The sequence below is a fragment of the Centroberyx gerrardi genome, chromosome 21 (genome assembly GCF_048128805.1).
Source record: "Centroberyx gerrardi isolate f3 chromosome 21, fCenGer3.hap1.cur.20231027, whole genome shotgun sequence".
NCBI lineage: Eukaryota > Metazoa > Chordata > Actinopteri > Beryciformes > Berycidae > Centroberyx > Centroberyx gerrardi.
In genome coordinates, this window is record NC_136017.1 from 16,833,355 (window position 1) to 16,852,231 (window position 18,877).

General features: G+C 41.9%; 1 protein-coding gene across 1 annotated transcript; it reads left to right on the forward strand.

The window, feature by feature from the left end:
- The first annotated feature begins 763 nt into the window (after positions 1-763).
- On the forward strand, positions 764-17,775 carry plcd4a (phospholipase C, delta 4a). The gene is made up of 15 exons (XM_071902096.2): positions 764-788; positions 1,338-1,496; positions 1,619-1,847; positions 2,179-2,308; positions 2,560-2,791; positions 3,997-4,198; positions 4,860-5,004; positions 5,768-5,920; positions 8,641-8,808; positions 12,846-13,002; positions 13,529-13,645; positions 14,126-14,304; positions 14,494-14,626; positions 16,115-16,264; positions 17,684-17,775. Exons 1-15 carry the CDS (start codon positions 764-766, stop codon positions 17,773-17,775), a joined length of 2,271 nt encoding a protein of 756 aa, XP_071758197.1.
- The last annotated feature ends 1,102 nt before the right edge of the window (positions 17,776-18,877 follow it).

Sequence of the window (18,877 nt, forward strand, 5' to 3'; positions counted from 1 at the left end):
TAATACTGCTGATTTGGAGCATTTCATTGATTCTTAAATTGTTCTTTACAGCACTATAAAGGTAAAGTCTGTGTAGAACCATTTCCCGGTGCTATATAGAACCCTTTTCGTTAGGAGTGTATGCATCCCTAAAAGAGACCATATTTCTGGTCATAAAAGGAGACGAATAAGTTCAAGTCCATTTCTTATTCATTAGGTACAGGGTTTTTGCAGGGTTTTCCCTACATTAGAGAAGAATGCGGTTGTAAAGTAGTAAAATTTCAGCAATTAATTTGTTTGTTTTCTTTAAATGGTCAGAAAAAAAACTAGGAGGGCTACCTAAGAGTGTTAAAAGGTAGTTAAAGCCCTGCAATGGATGCAGTGGCTTAGCTAAAACAGCCTTTGAAATCATTAACTATGTGTGTGGGGTGAACAGGAGTAGTAGTGTAGCTATTTGGGAAGAAAAGCTCATCTGATATTGCTTTGGAATTGGAACAACAAGAGAATTCAAAATTACTATTGGAAAGCCTGCATTCTGAAGTTATGTTTATATGCAAATACTCTGTACATGGCAGATTTCTAATGGAAAAAACGTTTTTTTCTATGAAATTTCCATTAGTATATCTTTGTTCAACTGTATACATGGTGGTTTGAAAAATGTAAGCTTATCTTAATAGCTAAAACGTCAACCTAATGAAACTGCAGCATATGTTTTTCAAGTATGGCATTGCCTTTTCTTTATTGTTTTGTTTTTTCAGATGGCAGAAGCGTGAGAAAACAACAAATGGCTTCCACAGGGAGTGGCCTCCGTAAGTCTCTTATTGTCTCCTGTAATGGGATTGTGGTTTACGTTGATCAAACAAATGATCAGACTGAGGACAGTGTACATTAGGCTGATATTGGCCTTTTATTAAAAATCAGATCTGGTCCAGTCAGTGTGGTCCACCTCTGATATGATGGAGGTTCCTCCCTGACCACAGCAAGTGAATATGTTTTTATTATTGTTATTTTTATATCAGATGTCTGATTTTACTCAACAGTCTGTAAAACCTGCAATGAAACCTGCTAATACACCTAAACGAATTTCATGGCTTTGAGTGGAGAGTTTTAGTGCCCCATCATGATCTAAATGCTGTTCCAGAGGCTTTTCCACCCTGACAAGAATAATGTTCTGGGGGAAACATTGAATATTTGTGGGTTTTCTGTGCATAAAAACAGTTCAATTGAAAGATATTGAATATTGGCACTGCTATTGGCAGCTTCAATTGAAAAATATAGGTATTGGCCTTCAAAGACCCATATCGGTCTAATCATAGCCTATATATATTTCTATCTATCATGCGTCTCTCTCTCTCCAGGCATCCAGGGGGATGACAACCTTCAATCCATGCTGGTGGGGACGGTGATGAGGAAAATCAAGTCTCGCACCTGGAAGAAGCAGCGCTACTTCAAGCTGCAGGACGACTGCACGACCATCTGGTACAAGTCCAAGAAGGCCGGCAACGCCCACTCCACATGTAAATAGCAAGTGATTGACTGATGTGTAACTGATTGGCTCGACTCCAGAAAGCTATACTACCTGAATGTGTATCCATGAAGACAAATATTGCAACCTGAAATTCATGGTCTTTGTGCCCAGTTTCTGTGAGTGATGTGGAGGCAGTGCGAGAGGGTCACCAGTCCGAGGTGCTGCTCAGCATCGCTGATGAGTTCCCGGCCGACCGGTGCTTCACGCTGGTCTTCCGCGGTCGCAGGGGCAACCTGGACCTGGTAGCTGAGTCGTCCGAGGAAGCTCAGTCCTGGATCCGAGGCATGAGGAAACTGATTGAGAACTTGGAGAACATGGGCGAAAGGGAGAAGCTTGACCAGTATCCTTCACACAAAGGTCTTAGGGCAGTGGTCTTCAACCATGTATCATCAATGCCCAAGAGACCAACCAAACACCAGCCAATTTCTCTAATTTGTTCCCTCCTCACTGGTTGAAATTGTGCTAATCAATTAAATTAGCTGGTGTAGTGAATGGTTGGAGTGAAAAGTTGCAGACTCTTGGGTTACATTGGCACACAGTTGAAGACCCATGTCTTAGGGTGGAATCGTACTGTCGAGGAAGAGCTTATCTGCAGCAGGGGTTTCAACAATTGAGCAGTTGAGTGTTTCATCCTCATTGAATGTGACGCTCTCCTTAAGTGGCATACCCAGATGGATTGGTGACTGGTTCAAGAAGGCGGACAAGAACAATGATGGCAGGATGAACTTCAAGGAAGTGCAAGACCTGCTGAAGATGATGAACGTGGACATGAATGAGCACCACGCTCACCGTCTCTTCACGGTGAGAACCTTCGAACCACAGTTTTTTGGAGTGCAAGTTAGCTAACTGGTAAACTTGAAAGGCAAAGAAGGAACTCTTACATCTTGTCTTTTTTTACTGGGCTTCAGTCTAATGTTACTTAGCCAGAAAAACTGTGGTTCTTTGGCTCCACCCATGGAGGTTTAACTCAAGCAATGAGATTATTTCTGCCTCCAGACCTCTGAGTTTTAATGCATCTGTCCATAGACCCATGTTCTTCTCTCTCTTCTCAGATGGCCGATAAGTCTCAGTCGGGTACGCTTGAGGACGACGAGTTTGTGCTGTTCTACAAGATGTTGACCCAGCGGGAGGATGTACTAAGGGTTTTCCAGGACTACTCTGGTGACGGCCAGAAGCTATCCCAGACGGACCTGGAGGACTTTGTGAGAGAGGAGCAGCTGGAGGGGGACGACATCCAGCAGTATGCCAAGCAGCTCATCGAGCGCTACGAGCCCTCCGACACAGGTACATAGACTAGGTTCAGACCAATATGATTGGGGTGAGTGAACTACATTGACGTTAAAAGCTCCACCTGTTGGCATCAAAGAGCTGTGGTGGCACAGTGTTTTTGTAGCTAAGAGTATCGCTGCTACTTCCTGGTATGTGGATGTACAGCGCACCAGCCTCCAAATGGTTGATGCTCTTTTGACTTCTACCTGGTGTACAAGCGCACACTGTATTTCCCTTAATGCAGGGCTCTGCACCGCCTGAACAGTGCATAACCTAATTCCCCTAAACATGGCAAAAGCATTACACATGAGCAAACGAACAAATGCATGCACACACAGAGCTCGACTCTTATAGGCGCGCTCCTCCCGAGCACCTAATAATCAGATCTGCTCCAGTCAGTGTCATCCACCTCTGATATCATGGATATGATGTTTGTTTACATACATAATTGGTCAGTACTACACTGGTTGTACTGATGGGAAGCCTGAACTGATTCTATTGCAACATTTTGATCAGTCAGCACAAGTATCCAATTTTGGGGAATTTTCTTTGCATGAAAATTGTCAAATTGAAAGATATTGAATATTGCCATAAAATATCAGTATCGGCCTTCAAAAACCCATACCTAACCCATACCCAAATCCTAGCATATCATAGGTTATCACTGGAAATATTTTGATACTGATAAAATATTCAATTTGTGTGTTTTGGGGTGCTTAGTCAAGTGATAACTACAATTTTTGAAACCTTCAAATCACAAGATTCACAACCTCACCCTCACCCCAAAATTAAAACCAATTCAGATTAGCTGTTGTGCTCCATGGAAACACTAGATTTTGCTTTACGCTGTTTTACAAAATTTTTGCCCAACAAATCAATACACCGTTGAACACCTTGTGGAATCTGACGTAAGGATGGAATAAATTGTGCCACACAGCTGATATGAAGCGCTTGTTATAGTTTTATGAATGTGTTATAAACCAGAGGTCATATGATATATTACTGGTACTATTACTGCCCATTATCCCTCACTATTGAGACAGATCATTGTGAGTCCTATCGTACTGTCCCATGGTACAGATCAGTGTACTATTGCATGTTGGTATAAGATGAAGCATTGCAAAGATCTTGTTCAGCCAGACTTTGGCATTTTTAGGACATGATATGTAAAAACTGCCAATGGAAGAGTAGGTTCTGACGTTACCCTGATGGTTTTTCAGCCAAGCTGCTGAATGCCATGACATTTGACGGCTTCTTGATGTACCTGGGCTCGGCCGAGGGCTCCATCTTCAACCCACGGCGGCGGGGCATCTTCCAGGACATGAGCCAGCCGCTGTGCCATTACTTCGTTTCCTCCTCCCACAACACCTACCTGATGGAGGACCAGCTCCGAGGACACAGCAGTGTGGAGGGTTACATCAGGTAGCGGGACGCTGGCTTATTATCGGTCACTGCTGGATTAACCCGGCGTGTTAGAAATCGATGGTGTAGCTATCAAACTTCCAAATTCAACCAATGGAATAACAAAAAGGTAGCTCTGCATCTTAAAACACATCTGTCCCATCCAACTACAGAATTCATAAAATAATACTGTAAGCCATTTAGTAGATGCTTTTATCTAAATCAACTTCCAATACCATTTTATAGATTTCAGGGTTCCCTCAGCGGAAATCAAACATCCAAAGCCATCCACTTCTGCCTAATGCTTGTTCTACCATGCTCCATTGAGCATCTGAGGAGTAATAGAAAGAGATTTGTTGATGTTACCTTGTTTTAATCTTCCATCATCCATCATTATACAGCATTTATTGATCAAATGGAGGCAACACAAGTTAATTAAATGAGTGTCCTGACCTCGTGCTATTTTGAACTGATTCATTCTGTTACATAAATTGTATTAATCTTGAATACAATCTAATAAACTGTTGCATTAGGACTGATGGCATTAACAAATGAAATTAACTTGTAGCCTGGGATAGACTCCAGCCCCTGTGACCCTGGATTAGAATAAGCGGGCAAATAAAAACAATGAATGAATTAATCCATGAATGAGTGAATGAATGAACTTGTGGTTGCTGCTCAGGGCTCTGAATCGTGGCTGCCGGTGCGTAGAGGTAGACTGCTGGGATGGTGCCAATGGAGAGCCCATCGTCTACCACGGACACACTTTCACCTCCAAGATACTCTTCAAGGATGTGGTCAACGCACTGGGCAACTACGCTTTTAAGGTAGCATCACCCATGTTGTAAAAGCATGGGAGGTTTCACTTTGGGAATTACTGCCATTCTGGAGCCAAATGCAAACCTGAAGGGTTTGGTTAAAAAATGAGACCTTTGGCAAATAACATCCCCTCTTACAAAAATACTGATTATTTTTTCCAAAATAGATATACAGTTTTGGAACAGAGCTCTTAAAATATTTGTAGGCTGCGCAGCTTACACAGTCCCAACCCTCTTGGAAAGATGATCATGTATGATCTCAATGTAGCGTTTCAAACAGATAGATCAAATGAGTGGAAGACCAAGTTCTACCATGTTTTGTAATCCCCTCATGCTGGCATTGCAATTGTTTTTGCTTTCATTGTTGCCCTGTAATGCTGTATCAACAAACCGCTCAGCACCTCATTGTATATTTATAAGTGGGAGTACAACCGTGCGATGATATCCAAGACATATCTGAAAGGCCTATAAAGCGAACCAGCCAGGCATCTGCCACGGAGCACCAGCCTCGTGCCAACGCGAGCAGCTGCCAGGTTCACGTGCATGTCAGGGCTTGGTGTGTATGAGCATCTGTCCGCAACTGAATATTGTGGCCTCATGACCCCTTGTCCATCCATCTGTCGGTCTGTCAGCCTGTCGGTCCAGCTAAGCAGAACCCGTAGGTGTATGGCAGCAGGCGTATTAGCTTTCCCCTATGATAATGCTCTTCAGTGTTAAATTACGGCTTCTCTAACTCCCTCCACCCCTCCACCTCCTCCTCTCTCCCCTCCAGGTATCGGAGTACCCGGTCATCCTGTCCATCGAGAACCACTGCAGCGTTGAGCAACAGAGAGTCATGGCCCGACACCTCAACCACATCCTCGGTGACAAGCTATTGAAAAGCACATTGGATGGCAAGGCCCCCATTGGGCTACCGTCTCCTGAGGTGAGGCATACAGCCCGTAGTCCTGACTCTACCTCATAGTATGTTGTAGCTAGAGAGCTGGCATTACAGTTTTGAAAAGTTTTGTCAGTCTCTAGTTAAACAGTTTTTCTGTCACCTTTCAGGTGATGACCCCACCCTCTAGCGGCCATATTGGAAGTCTTCAGCTCTTGGCCAATAGTGGCTATGAACAATTGCATTTTTACATGCCTATGACTTGGCCCTCTCAATAGAATTCAAGAGACATGTTTCATTTCTGTGCTGGTTTTGTCTGGTAACTGATCATGATTGATTTTGTGTTTAGCTAACCTATCTGGTTGGCTAACCATCACTGTCTTGTTGTAAATACATCTGATTTGCACACTAGCTAACATATCTAGTAGAAACTAGTGTTAGTAGTGGTTAGTAGTAACATTAACAAAAGTTGCTTTGCTAAATTTGCCTGCTGGCTAGTTAGCTAGCCAGGGGCGTAGCCATAATTTCAGAAGTGAGGGGGACAGATTGTTCAGGAGTAAGATGACTTTTATTGAATTATTTATTGAAAGATCCTCTCCCATTCGATTTTCACAAACATAAATCAACAGATTTCAAATAGTATTATAGGCCTATTCATCATAACACAAACTAAAGTCTACAGCCCGTCTTATTTGTTGAGCATAATATTCATGGCCATGATCTAGCCTAAGTGAAGCACCCAAACGTGTTTCTGCGCCTCTCCTTAGTGTCAGCAAAGAGAAAGTTGCACGCTCCAGAGAAGAGTGTGCTTTTTTTTATATTTAGTTAATAGTCTGAATATTGAGTGCGTATTCTGCTACTCTGCCAATGAGGCTTAAATTGTACATTTTTAAGTCGTTTAAACCCTGCGATCTAATGACTGCATGTTGCTGTGTAGATGACTGTCACTTTGATCTTAGACCGGTTCCAGAGACAGTTCCAGCAGAGCTATCCTATGCGCAAAATGATAAGACATGCTTTGCCGTGCGCAATCAGCAGGTGTTAACGGCCATCGCCTCTTGATAAATCACGGCCACTACCAATTTCCATAAATCCCTCCCTTTATTTTGTGCCTCAGCCTTGGTACACCCACAAATGCATATGCAATTAGACCACACCGCAAAAAACGGCCGTCTTAGTAGATCAGAAAACAATGCGATTTGTGGTGGCGCAAACCTTTAGTAGATCCAGGCCTAAAGCAGTTATAGGACTATAGGACTGAGTTATTATAGAAATACTGTAAGCGCACTTATTATTGGAAATGACTTAATGATATTAGAAACGGCAGCAGAGTGCGATTTGTAAAGAAAACAGAGGGGGAAAGGAGGAATGAAACTGACAAATACAAGTGCAAACCGCTATCATACAAGTATTATTGTTTCCCTTAAGAAAAGAGAGAGAGAGAGAGAGAGAGAGAGAGAGAGAGAGAATTCTGAGTAGGAATTTGGGAATAAAGTGCGGGGGACAGGGGACAGATACGGGAACTGCATGGGACGTGTCCCCCTCGCGTACCCCGTGTCCGCTACGCCCTTGTAGCTAGCTAACAAAGCCAAAAACCAAGTTTGTTTGGTTAACTGAGCTGACTCTTCTCAAGCTACAACTCGAGTGTTTTGACTTGAGCCTAGAGACTAGAGCTAAAGACAAGACAGTAACCCACATTTGGAAACTATTCACTTTTACTTACTTGGATTGGATCTACAGCAACACCATGACTATCTTTTTCAGGTAGATTTAGACATTACTTGCACACAGCTAATTCTCCAATGGACCTCCATGACTGCGGTTGACAGGAGAGCTGTGACGGAACTTCAAAGTTTGGTTGCCAACTCTATTCTATGTAATCAATCAAATTGCATCAAAATCATCATAGAGCTGGATGACACTGACTGGACCATATCCCATTTTTAATCAAAGGCCGATATCGGCACAAAACATTGGTCTAACCCTAACCAATAGGTCAAACATGAGTATCATTTTGTTGTCACGGTCATTTGTGTCAAACCGACAGTGAATTGACCCGAGCTTGGCTCTCACCACTATATATGGTGGTGTTAATCGAGGCTATCTTCTGCTTGGCTAGGCAGCCTGATCCCTTAGGGCCTGAAGAGCACAGTGACCCAGAGGGCACCTTCACTTTCTCCCCAAAGCCTGTCAGAGCCTCCTGGGCCATATGATCTGTGTCTACATGCAACGCTGGCGCCCTGAATTATTAAAAGCCAGAATATTGTTCCCCTCCTGCAGTGCTGGAGAATATGACAGGCCTCTTTTCAGGGTGCATTTTCTCTGAGTCTAATACCCTATTTGTATCACCATTTTAGGAAATATAATAACTTCTGCAACTAAAAAAAAAAAACCTTACCTTGTGTCCTTCAGTTTAATCAAGTTTTCTTTCATATCAATGCATTTGTCTGACCCTGCTCAATGTCAATCCCTGTTCACAATATATTGGATTTTCCTTTCTCATTACAATATTGAACAGATTTACCAATGCATGTTTCTTACTGATGGTAGGATGCTGGACCCACAATGACTATTTACTAAAATAACATAGCAAGATATGTATTCAGCATAAGGAATACTCTGTTTACCCCTATTTCTTGTGCCCTTCACTGTTTACTTTAATCAAGTTCAGTTATTCCCGGTTTCTTTGAAGAACACAAATTCACTGAAGATGAAACTGTACATCAAGTCAAGTGTGACACTGGGATTGTCTTTGACCTCTTTGTCAGGATCTCAAGGGGAAGATTCTGCTGAAGGCGAAGAAGATCGGTGGTCTGGAGGAGAGTTTCAACGGGATGGTGGAGGACTCTCTCACCGGCGAGGTCAGTGATGAAGATGAGGCGGCCGAAATCGACGAGGACAACCTCCACCGCGACAGCCTCCGCCGCAAGCCCAAGGTGGGTCAGTTTGCTAACCTGTACACCGGTGAACCCTTTGGTCTCAGACCCAGACACCTCATTACGCACAGTCTGGTGAGCCAGACTGACACCGGAACATGGTCCATGGTCGAGTTCAGTCACTTCTACGCTCATGATACATCCGTCAACATCGAGTCAATTCAGGAAGTGGATTTGAATTTGTGGTTGGAACACTTCTCAGATTAAGCTGACTGGCCCATAATTAAAAATGAAGGCACTCCGTTTGATTAAATACACCTTGTTTATGAGTTAATTTACTGAATTACAGTTTGCAGTTACATTAGAATCCCCATTTGCTGTCCGGTCCAGGTGATTTGTTTGAACACTGTACTGTTCCAACAGCTGAGGGACCTGAGAACACCTAGGGCAAGTGAATTAGTAATGATCTCCCTTCCCTCAACAACTGCCATTGAGGTGCCCTTGAGCAAGGCACCGATCCCCCCCAACTGCTCCAGGAGCAGCTCAGTGGCCACCAGTAGAACACTGTGGTTGTGCTGGGCAGCTCCCAGTGTGAATGTGTGATCATTCAACATCATAGATACTGTATACCAAGAGGATTTACAGGTATAATACCAGTACAAAACACAGTGAGAACAATCCTCCAGACTCCTCATAAAGTATACAGCTGACCCATAAAGTATTCAACTCTCTAAATTTTTTGCACATTGTGTTTATTATGTCATGCTCTGACTATAATAAATTATGCACTCACAATATGCTTATAATGCCTTATAATGAGCACCACCTCAAGTAAAGTCTTAGCTCTGTGTCTATTCCTTCCTGATCAGTATATCTGCCCTTCATTTCACAACATATTTCTTTAATATTGCATATGAAACATTAATTAAGGTTGCCACCACAGCCGAGTCTTTAAATCTTAATCTGCTGCTGTTATTTAACTGCACAAATAGACACAACCCATTTGTTTTACCTTTATTTTAACATATGCACTTTGAGAAAATGTTCAATACTAAGTAGAATATTTTAGCAGTGCTTGGAGTTTTGAACATGGAAGAACCACATAGCACAAAAAACACAAATCCACTTAGTTTGCCTGTTTTTTCACATGGCATTCTCGCCTTATAATGCTTCTCCTTAGTACCAAATGCAATATTACAGCCAAAGCCAAAACCAAAGAACCCCAATATATGTTTCCCAAGTGTGTCGAGTTTGATTCAGTCAGAGTTTGGTTGCCTGTTTACTATTAAGCCGCCTGCATAAATGACTGGAAATCTGGTCACCTTTTTATCCAGCGGAAAAGGATTGCATAAACCTCTGTCATCCCTCATGAAAGATACATGGGATTGAAGGCCAGGGAGCAGACACTGGGTGTTAGATAAGGTGATCTGCTTACACACTGTGATAGGGGAGAGAAAGACAGAGGCAGACAGGGAAAGACAGGAAAAGAAAGAAAGAAAGAAAGAGTATTAGACTATTATTAGCTGCTCAGGAGGAGTACCTCTACAAGAGCAGTGTTAACAGGTGGAGTTTTTAAACTCTATGTAGTCACTCCAATCATGCATGATTACTAGAATACCGGTAGTTGAATTGAATTGTTGCTGAATATTTATTTACTATATTACTGCTGATAACACTGATATTCATTTTTCTTTTCAATTACTACCAGTCTACTAGTCTTTAATTACTACTAATCATCTGTGAAAGGCCCACAGTGGCCCCACATGGGCCCCACAAAGCCCACAGTGGCCCCACATGGGCCCCAAAAGGGCTTGTTTGCTGGGTATGTGATGAGAGGATTGGCACCGAAATCATCTCTGTCTCTGGTAGTTCTGTCTGGTGTGCATGCTAATGCTTTAGCATACAATATGTTACATAAAACTGCCAGACAGCTGTTGGTTCGTAATAGATTTCACTAAAGCTGAAAATTAAGATTTTGTTTTCAGAAGTTATGAATCTACAGGCCATAAAATAAAAACCAATACCAACTTTGGATTACTTAAAGGATTATTTTCATACTTTGGATAATGCTAGTCGATTACTTAACATACTGTATGCTAACAGTTAGTGTGCGCACCGGACAGAACTACCTACCAGGGACACAGAGATGATTTTGGTGCTAATCCTCTCATCACATATTGGGTAAGGTGACCAATGAGCCAAACTCCCAACAAGTCAGTGTAGTTCTTTAATGTCTATAATATTACCTCAGTTGAGGTAACTGCTTTGGCAACACAGGTTTCTGTCCTGTCATGCTAGTTTTGAATTGAATTGAATTGAATTGAACTGAACTGAATTGACCTGTACTGAACTGAACTGAACTTAATTGAACTGACAAAGAGATGAATGGAAAAAGAGGCAAGACGACAGCAATGCATTTCAAATCTACAAGTAGACAAGAGGGGAGAAACAGAATAAGATAGATAGAGAGAGAAAGAGAGGACAGTATCTCATGGTTGCCATCCTGACATTCTACCATGTAAGAGGCCAGACTAAGCCAGGCCAGGCTACGTAAGGTGAAGGTTGTAGGCATAGTGTCCTCTAAAATGGGACACTTGATCCGCTGAACGCCACTAATTGCAGTCAGGAATCACCTCAGTTGCTAAACACTGTAGCGCCTCTGACTGTCGTCGTCCTCCCAATCACAGTTATCTTTCTCTGGATATGAGCTAGACTCTATGGGTTAATATCAAGGGTGAAAGTCATGAGTTGCAGTTACTCTTGTTACTGCAATTGAGTGGCTTTTTTGTGGACTTTTTTGAGTATTTTAAGTTAGTAGTTTTACTGGTAACACTTTACTTGTAGTGCATTGTGAAGCATTACAAGCAGATTTATAAGAGCATTAGAAACAGATAAACTTTTCTTACAACACAATCAAAGACAAACATCAGAAAGTGACATCCAGTTTAGTATAATTTCATTAACTTTACAGATGCTCCGTAAAGTATTCAACCCCCTAATTTTTTCCACATTGTGTTTTCCATATAATTAACTGTCATGCACTCACCATGTGCTTATAATGTGCTTACGTTGCCTTATAATGCCTTATGAGCACCGCTTGAACGCGCGACTATGTCCAGTACAGCAAACTAAGTGTGTAAACGAAGCAGTCAGCAGTTAGAGCCATGTTTATTGATAAGCATCTGAGAAGCATGAAATGCCACACTGGGACTCCTGTCAACACGGTCATCGGAGGTGAGGCCAGCGTCGGGTTTGGCAGTGATGTGAGCTCGGCGGTGCCCTTGCCGATGGTTTAAATGACTTCAGAGATGGCTGTCTTGTCGTCTTGTAGACCGATGGGGAGGAGGGAGGGGGGGGGGGTTGTCTCTGAAGCTTGGGTGGACCAGCCGGATCAGCTTTCATGAGGAAGCAGGCAGGCGTGCGCCGGAGGAGCCTCGGAGGTTTCGCTATCATTCTGGTGTTTTGGGCCCCCGCACACCTCCTGAACTTTACAGTCATGGAAGCTGCACTGGCAACAGACCTGCTTTTGGTTGGCATAGCGGTTGAGTATCGCTTACACCATCCAAGGGGGGGGGGGGTTGTCTCGGGGTTTCGCTGCGCTCGGGGTGCTTCCACCCATGACAGGATTCCTTCACATCAGAAGGGTTTGCCCTGCCACGTGTCAGTGATTAAAGTAGCGATCCGCAACATTTTCATATAGCTAAATGTCTATTTTGCGACTCTGATAGAACACAATAGTGATTCAACCTATACCCAGTTCATGAAAGCTTTAACATTTGCTGTTCTAAACCCCCTGTGTCTGGTAGGTCTTTCCTGGAAAAAAGCTCCAGTGCATAGCAAGTGATGCGTTTTATGTTTCCAGAAAAATAGAAGAAGAACTGGGTAGTTAGCATGAACAGTGATAGCCACCATGGCCGAACAGGATGGTTCATGAACTGGCTTTAGGTTGAATTACTATTGTATGGTATTTATTTAACGGACATACAGTATATTTACATGAAAAAGTTGCAGATTATTACTTTAAAAAACACCTATGCGTATTGGCTTCTGCCTTCATCAGGGTTTTACCCTCATTATCCTTTGTGGTCTTCTTCTAGAAATCGAAGCAACGTCTGTCCAAGGAGCTGTCAGACTGCGTCGTTTACTGCAAGAGTGTCCACTTCAGCAGCTTCAAACACTCCCGCATCCACTCCAAGTTCTATGAGGTTTCCTCTTTCACTGAGCCCAAAGCCCGTAAACACCTGAGAGAGGCCGGTGAGTCCAGTCATCCTTCAGCCATCTTTTCTTCATTAGCCCTCAAAACATTTGTGGTTGATGTGAATAGTAGGGTTTGACCAATATGAGATTTTGATTGCCATTATTGATAATTTGGGATTTTTGGATTTTATACCAATACTCAATATCTTTACATACTCGACCATTCTCGACCATTTTCATGCAAAAAAAATAAAAAAAATAAAATTGTATTCTTGTCAGGGTGGAAAAACCTCTGAAACAGCATTTAGACTATCCTGGGTTTCAAAGGAGTTTTAATGTTTTAATGTATTTAACTATGGTCTAAATAGAATTCTGAGGGAAACACTGAATACTTGTAATTTTGGAGAATCGTTTGGCATGAACATGATCAGATTTAAAGACATTGATGATCAGCACACAATATCATCAACTGGGGTTTTCAGTCCATAAATATTGGTATTGGTGTCGGCCTTAAGAAAAACTCACAACAGTTGAGTAAATTGTAAAGTTTGACTGTGTCTCTGATGTAGTATCTCTATTTCAGGGGCAGAGTTTGTGCATCATAATTCGCGGCAGCTGACCAGGGTTTATCCCAGTGGCTTCCGAACCGACTCCTCCAATTTCAATCCTCAGGAAATGTGGAATGCTGGGTGCCAAATCGGTGAGTGCAATTCAAAGATGTTCAAAGAGAACTTTTACTGTATCTCAAGCAGGCGTTTGGACCTCTTTTTTCAAATAAATTGCATTTTTGCAACCCTTTTTTCTACTATTAAAGCTGCACTAGGCTAGATTTTTATGTAAGAATATCTTCTTCTCTCTGCGATGGACTGCCGACCTGTTCAGGGTGTTTCCCTGCCTTCCCCTCAATGCATGCTGGGATAGGCTCCACCCCCCTGTGACCCTGAATACAAATGAACGGGTATGGAAAATGAATGAATGAATCTTCTTGTCTTCAGCATACTTATCACCTACCAACGTGCAAACTTGCCCAGTGCAGCTTTAATAATCATATTCCCATTCTCTCAAAGTGCCTAAAGACAGTGTGTTCTCAATATAAAGTCCATGCCAAGAATAGGTTGAAATGAATCATTGTGGTAAAGGAGTAAAAAAAGAAACCTTCTTTCTTTTCCTTTCCACTCAGTTGCATTGAATTTCCAGACTGCTGGGGAAGGGATGGATCTGAACGATGGACTGTTTAGTCAGAACGGACGCTGCGGCTACATCCTGAAGCCTGCCTTCATGAGACAAGCCGAGAGAAGATTTGACCCAGAGACGCCCAGACACCGGGACGGCTACCAATCCCTGATTCTCACCATACAGGTAAAAAAGGACAGGAAAGCTAAGGAAGGAAGGAAAGGAAGCTATCTAAGAAATACTCGATCCATGCAGTCATTATCATAGATGTCATTATCAGTCATTAACGTTATCAGTGGAAGCTTCATGGATGAATAATCCATGAAGCTTCCACTGATAACCAAGTCCGAATTTGTGCGTTTATGTGTTTTGAAGGTGATCAGCGGCCAGCAGCTGCCCAAAGTGAACATCAAAGAGGGATCCATAGTGGATCCGCTGGTCAGAGTGGAGATCCATGGAGTTCCCCTGGACCAAGCCAAGCAGGAGACCAGATACATTGAGAACAATGGTACAGTAAAGGCCAGGCCACTGCTCTTACAGCCAAAGAAATGAAAGAATGAATGAACCCTCTGCAGTTTTAGGTTGATTAGCCATTGAAAACACGTCTACATGGTTCATAGACATCTAGGCTACATTTCGGTTACATGGGGTTGAAAAGTGAAAGTTTAGTAGACGTCTATGACCTAGACCTAGACCTAGACCTTATTACCATGTAATTTCAACGACTATCTATATGTTTAAATGATGTTCAGTCGACAGCTAAGATATGAGGTAGACTACTAGACTTACTTTTTTCAACCCTATTTAACCAGGTTTTAGCCTGGACATTTAACCAATGTATTTCCAACGCTTAAGTTTAAATGTGTAAACATGGAATAACGGTGAAGTTTGCACACAGTGTTAGCTTCAGTTCTTTTATTTTTTACTTAGAACATGAAACAATATAGGACAGAGTTCATATTCTAACAAAATAGTTGAAGGGAAAATGACGAAAATTACTAAGTAAAAATACAAGTAGTAGAATGTAAAAACTTCCTAGGAAAAACACTTATTTTTTACTTAGAACATGAAAAAATAGTGAGGACATACTATATCTGACATTGAGGGTTCATAGTTTATGATACTGAGTTTCACACTCAGTAACACCTTATATGACTGGTTGTTAGCAGAGAATGCTTGCTAGCTAGCTAGAGAGCATTCATATTGTGTCACGCAACTTGCTAAAAGTCAATGAAGCTAGACAATTTATGGATAAAAAGAAGAATACCAAAAGTGCAGATTTTCTCTCTTCCTATTTTCTGATTTCTTTTAAATCCGTTGACGCTGGTGCAGGGAAAACAACACTGCCAACTGACAGTACTTCAGCCTACAAAAGAGCTGAACGTTTTGGGCATGCACAATGTGCTTCCTCAAACTTCATTCTTCTTCTTTTTTTTTTTATGGCGGTTGGGTCCTCAAACTTCAGTTTGAGCAATATCAATTTAAACTATTTTAGCACAATATCCTACTTCGGATGTGCATGTTTCCTAAATTTAAAGTAATTTATGCTATGTTTAAGCATTTTTAGATATAAGGGGATCCATAGGGATTTTGGGGTATATGACAAAAATAAAGCATTATCATATGGACTTCTCTGGTGGTTTTTGATATTTACAGATGTTACGCATTGTTTGTATGTAATAATGTATTTACTGCTTGGTCTAAAACAGTATACATAGCCAAAAAGATCCGGGACTATATGAGAGCTAAAGCAGAGACACAATGTTGAAATCATGTCTAGCGCTCAGTGGGAATGAAGGGATGAATGAACGAATGAACAAACAGATTATGGATGGATGAGTTTCCATATGTCAGATCTGTGTGTAGTTTCACAGTGAATTGTGACTTGTCACTTTGCAAGAATGCATTTTCACTTTATAAAAATTGTGCAACATTTCACTAAGAGCCATGTGAGTGCTGACACTGAACAAGACACGCTTATTTGTCATATTTACAGGGTTCAACCCTGTGTGGTACGACACCCTGCGCTTCACCATCCATGCTGCTGAACTGGCCCTGGTGCGCTTTGTGGTGGAAGACTATGACAAGACATCCAAAAATGACTTTATCGGGCAGTATACACTGCCTCTCAGCTGCATTCAGCAAGGTAAGGTTGATAAAGCTGAGCTGACTTTGGAGTGTTACAGCATCTTATAGCATACTTTGACTGTATAGTGCCTGTGCTGTCAGAAAACTTGCCTCTTTGGGGACATAAAAATGAAAGCGTTAGTCTGTGGTAACTATTTTTGTTAACTGTTTTGTTCTACGTACATCAATAACAAACTGGGCTAGATTTCTCCAAATCGTCTCAGCACAGACAATCATTTTTCCATTGTAAAGCGTCTTGCTTTTGAGAAACCGAAGCCTCAACATTAAACCTGCAATAAGCGATTTCAGACCCTATAACCAATCCTGAAACTACCGTGTGTTATGTGGAGATTTCATTGAGACATAATGATATAAACCAACATCCACACACGCTGGCTAGCTGTGTTGCTGTTTTCACCTCTTCTAAAGCTTGTTGTCAAAACCCGAACCGACTTGTAGCTCCTCCTGACCCATTCAGTAGCTTTTCATTTTTTAAAACTAGCTTGTCTCCTCCCTCGCTGTTTAAAAGTGGCGAAAAAAATTCTCATAATGGCGGAATCGATGAAGTGAGCGAGTAAACTAGTAAACTTGCTGCCTACCTCTTCACTTGTCATTGTGGGTAACCTTCAGCGGGAGAAATATATGGCAAAGTGAGACTGGTAACCGGCGACACTTAGCTATTAGCCTTTCTGCACGGTTTGTCCTTAGCGGCCTCCGTTGTCCAGTAGTTTTGCTGTGCTTTATTTACAAATGTGTTGTGGTTTCTGTCACCCTCTAGTGGTTGGAAAATTGCTCATTGCAGCTTTAAAGAAAAATTCACCCTAAAACACTTTAACACTATTGGTGATGTACCTTGCATTTCTGGGTCCATTTTGCTGTTTGGTGCATTTTTCTTATTCCCATGGATAACTAGCCAAGCATGGACAACGTGACGTCACGCTGAAATATTTCCATCGCAGCTACGATGTCGTTTGATGGCAGCAAATGTTTCAGCAATCTAAAACATTAATGGTAAACATCAGGTTTTGGTGTCAGTCCCTTAGAATTGAAGAGAAAGGGGCTTCTTTCTAGAGCCGCCATTTTGCACCGGCGTTCAAATTTCATAAGTTACAAGAGGCAGAGATACCAATTTCTCCACTGACAGTAGCACTAAATTGACCAGAACTTATGCAGCCACAAGATATGTGGTGTTTTGAATAAGGGGTGTGACTCTCACTTTTTCTCAACTGGAAAAACTCTCGCTCCCCAATCACTATCACTCTCTCCACCCACACATAAAAATCCAAAGCTGAGATGCTTAGGCATGTTCAGGCACGTTCTTTGGGAGTTTGTCGAAAGGCATTCTGGGAAACGTAGGAAATAACAAACTGAAGTCGGTGAGGCAGGTTGAGGGAAAGTGGATACAACTAATCATTCTTGCTTTGTTTCCTGTCCCCAGGGTATCGTCACATTCACCTTTTGTCCAAAGATGGAACCAGTATTCCTCCATCCTCCTTATTTGTGCACATCAGGATCACAGAGCTGGAATGAACCGAGCTTCACCTCTGTACATTTCTGAATAAAACGGCTGTGCTGGTCTGAAGTCAGTTCATATGGTGACATCAGTCGAGGGTAGAATCATTCAGAACGATAGAAAATACTCGCAGTTCCTCAAAATAGTATTCAATATTGTTTTATTTGATGTGAAGAAAATACTACGCCAAATGTTTTTGTAGTTCTTAGGCAGTAGACGTATATTAGACAGTGAGTGGTTTTTGTTCTGTTCACTATAGTGTGTGTGTAACCTGTTCCTGTGCTGATGCATTACTGATGAACCTGTGTGATTGGCATTACTTGAACTCTGCTGCTCATGTTTGGTGTACTATAAGTATATAGGACAAATATTTGATGCTGTCGTCATACAATTGTGTTGTGTTTGAGAGAAGAATGTGCCACCGACATATGTAGATCAGGCTATATGTATTCTGTCAGTATTTTCCATAAACAAAGCATAGCACTTCATGGACGGTGTTCGAGGACATTGTCTGGCCACTTGCAGTCCTTGGCTTTCACCTTGGTCAAGATGGAAAGCTTGAAATGCATTTCTATACACAGATGCACAATATCATTGCTAGTTGTCAACTCGTAGAATTGGCCTGTAATCCCAAAGTGTCTCTGAAACAGGATACGGAATCACGGATTCTTTTTTTTAACCTTTATTTATCCAGGGAAGGTTTACTGAGCGTCTATGCTTTTTTCCAGCAACACCCTGCCTCACATTCATACAGTTACACACATTCACACTGGGAGCTGCCCAGTACAACCACAGTCTTCTACTGCCCTTACAAAAAAAACAAACCCACATGGGAATTCACAGCACATACATGTGCGTTTTGGACACAGGTTGATTTTCATACGTGTGAAATTTCCCATTGATATTTTCACCCGTAAATTCTTTGCATTTGAACTGAAGTTTTCACATGTGAAACAAATATTGAAGTATCTAATGGCAGTAGAAAATGTGAAAAAAAAATCACATGTGGACCCCCCCCCCCCCCCCCCCCCCGCTTCATCTAGAAATTGACTTTTTTTTTTTTTTTTTACATCTGAAGTAAAAACTGTCACATGACGTCAGAATACAACATGAGAAATA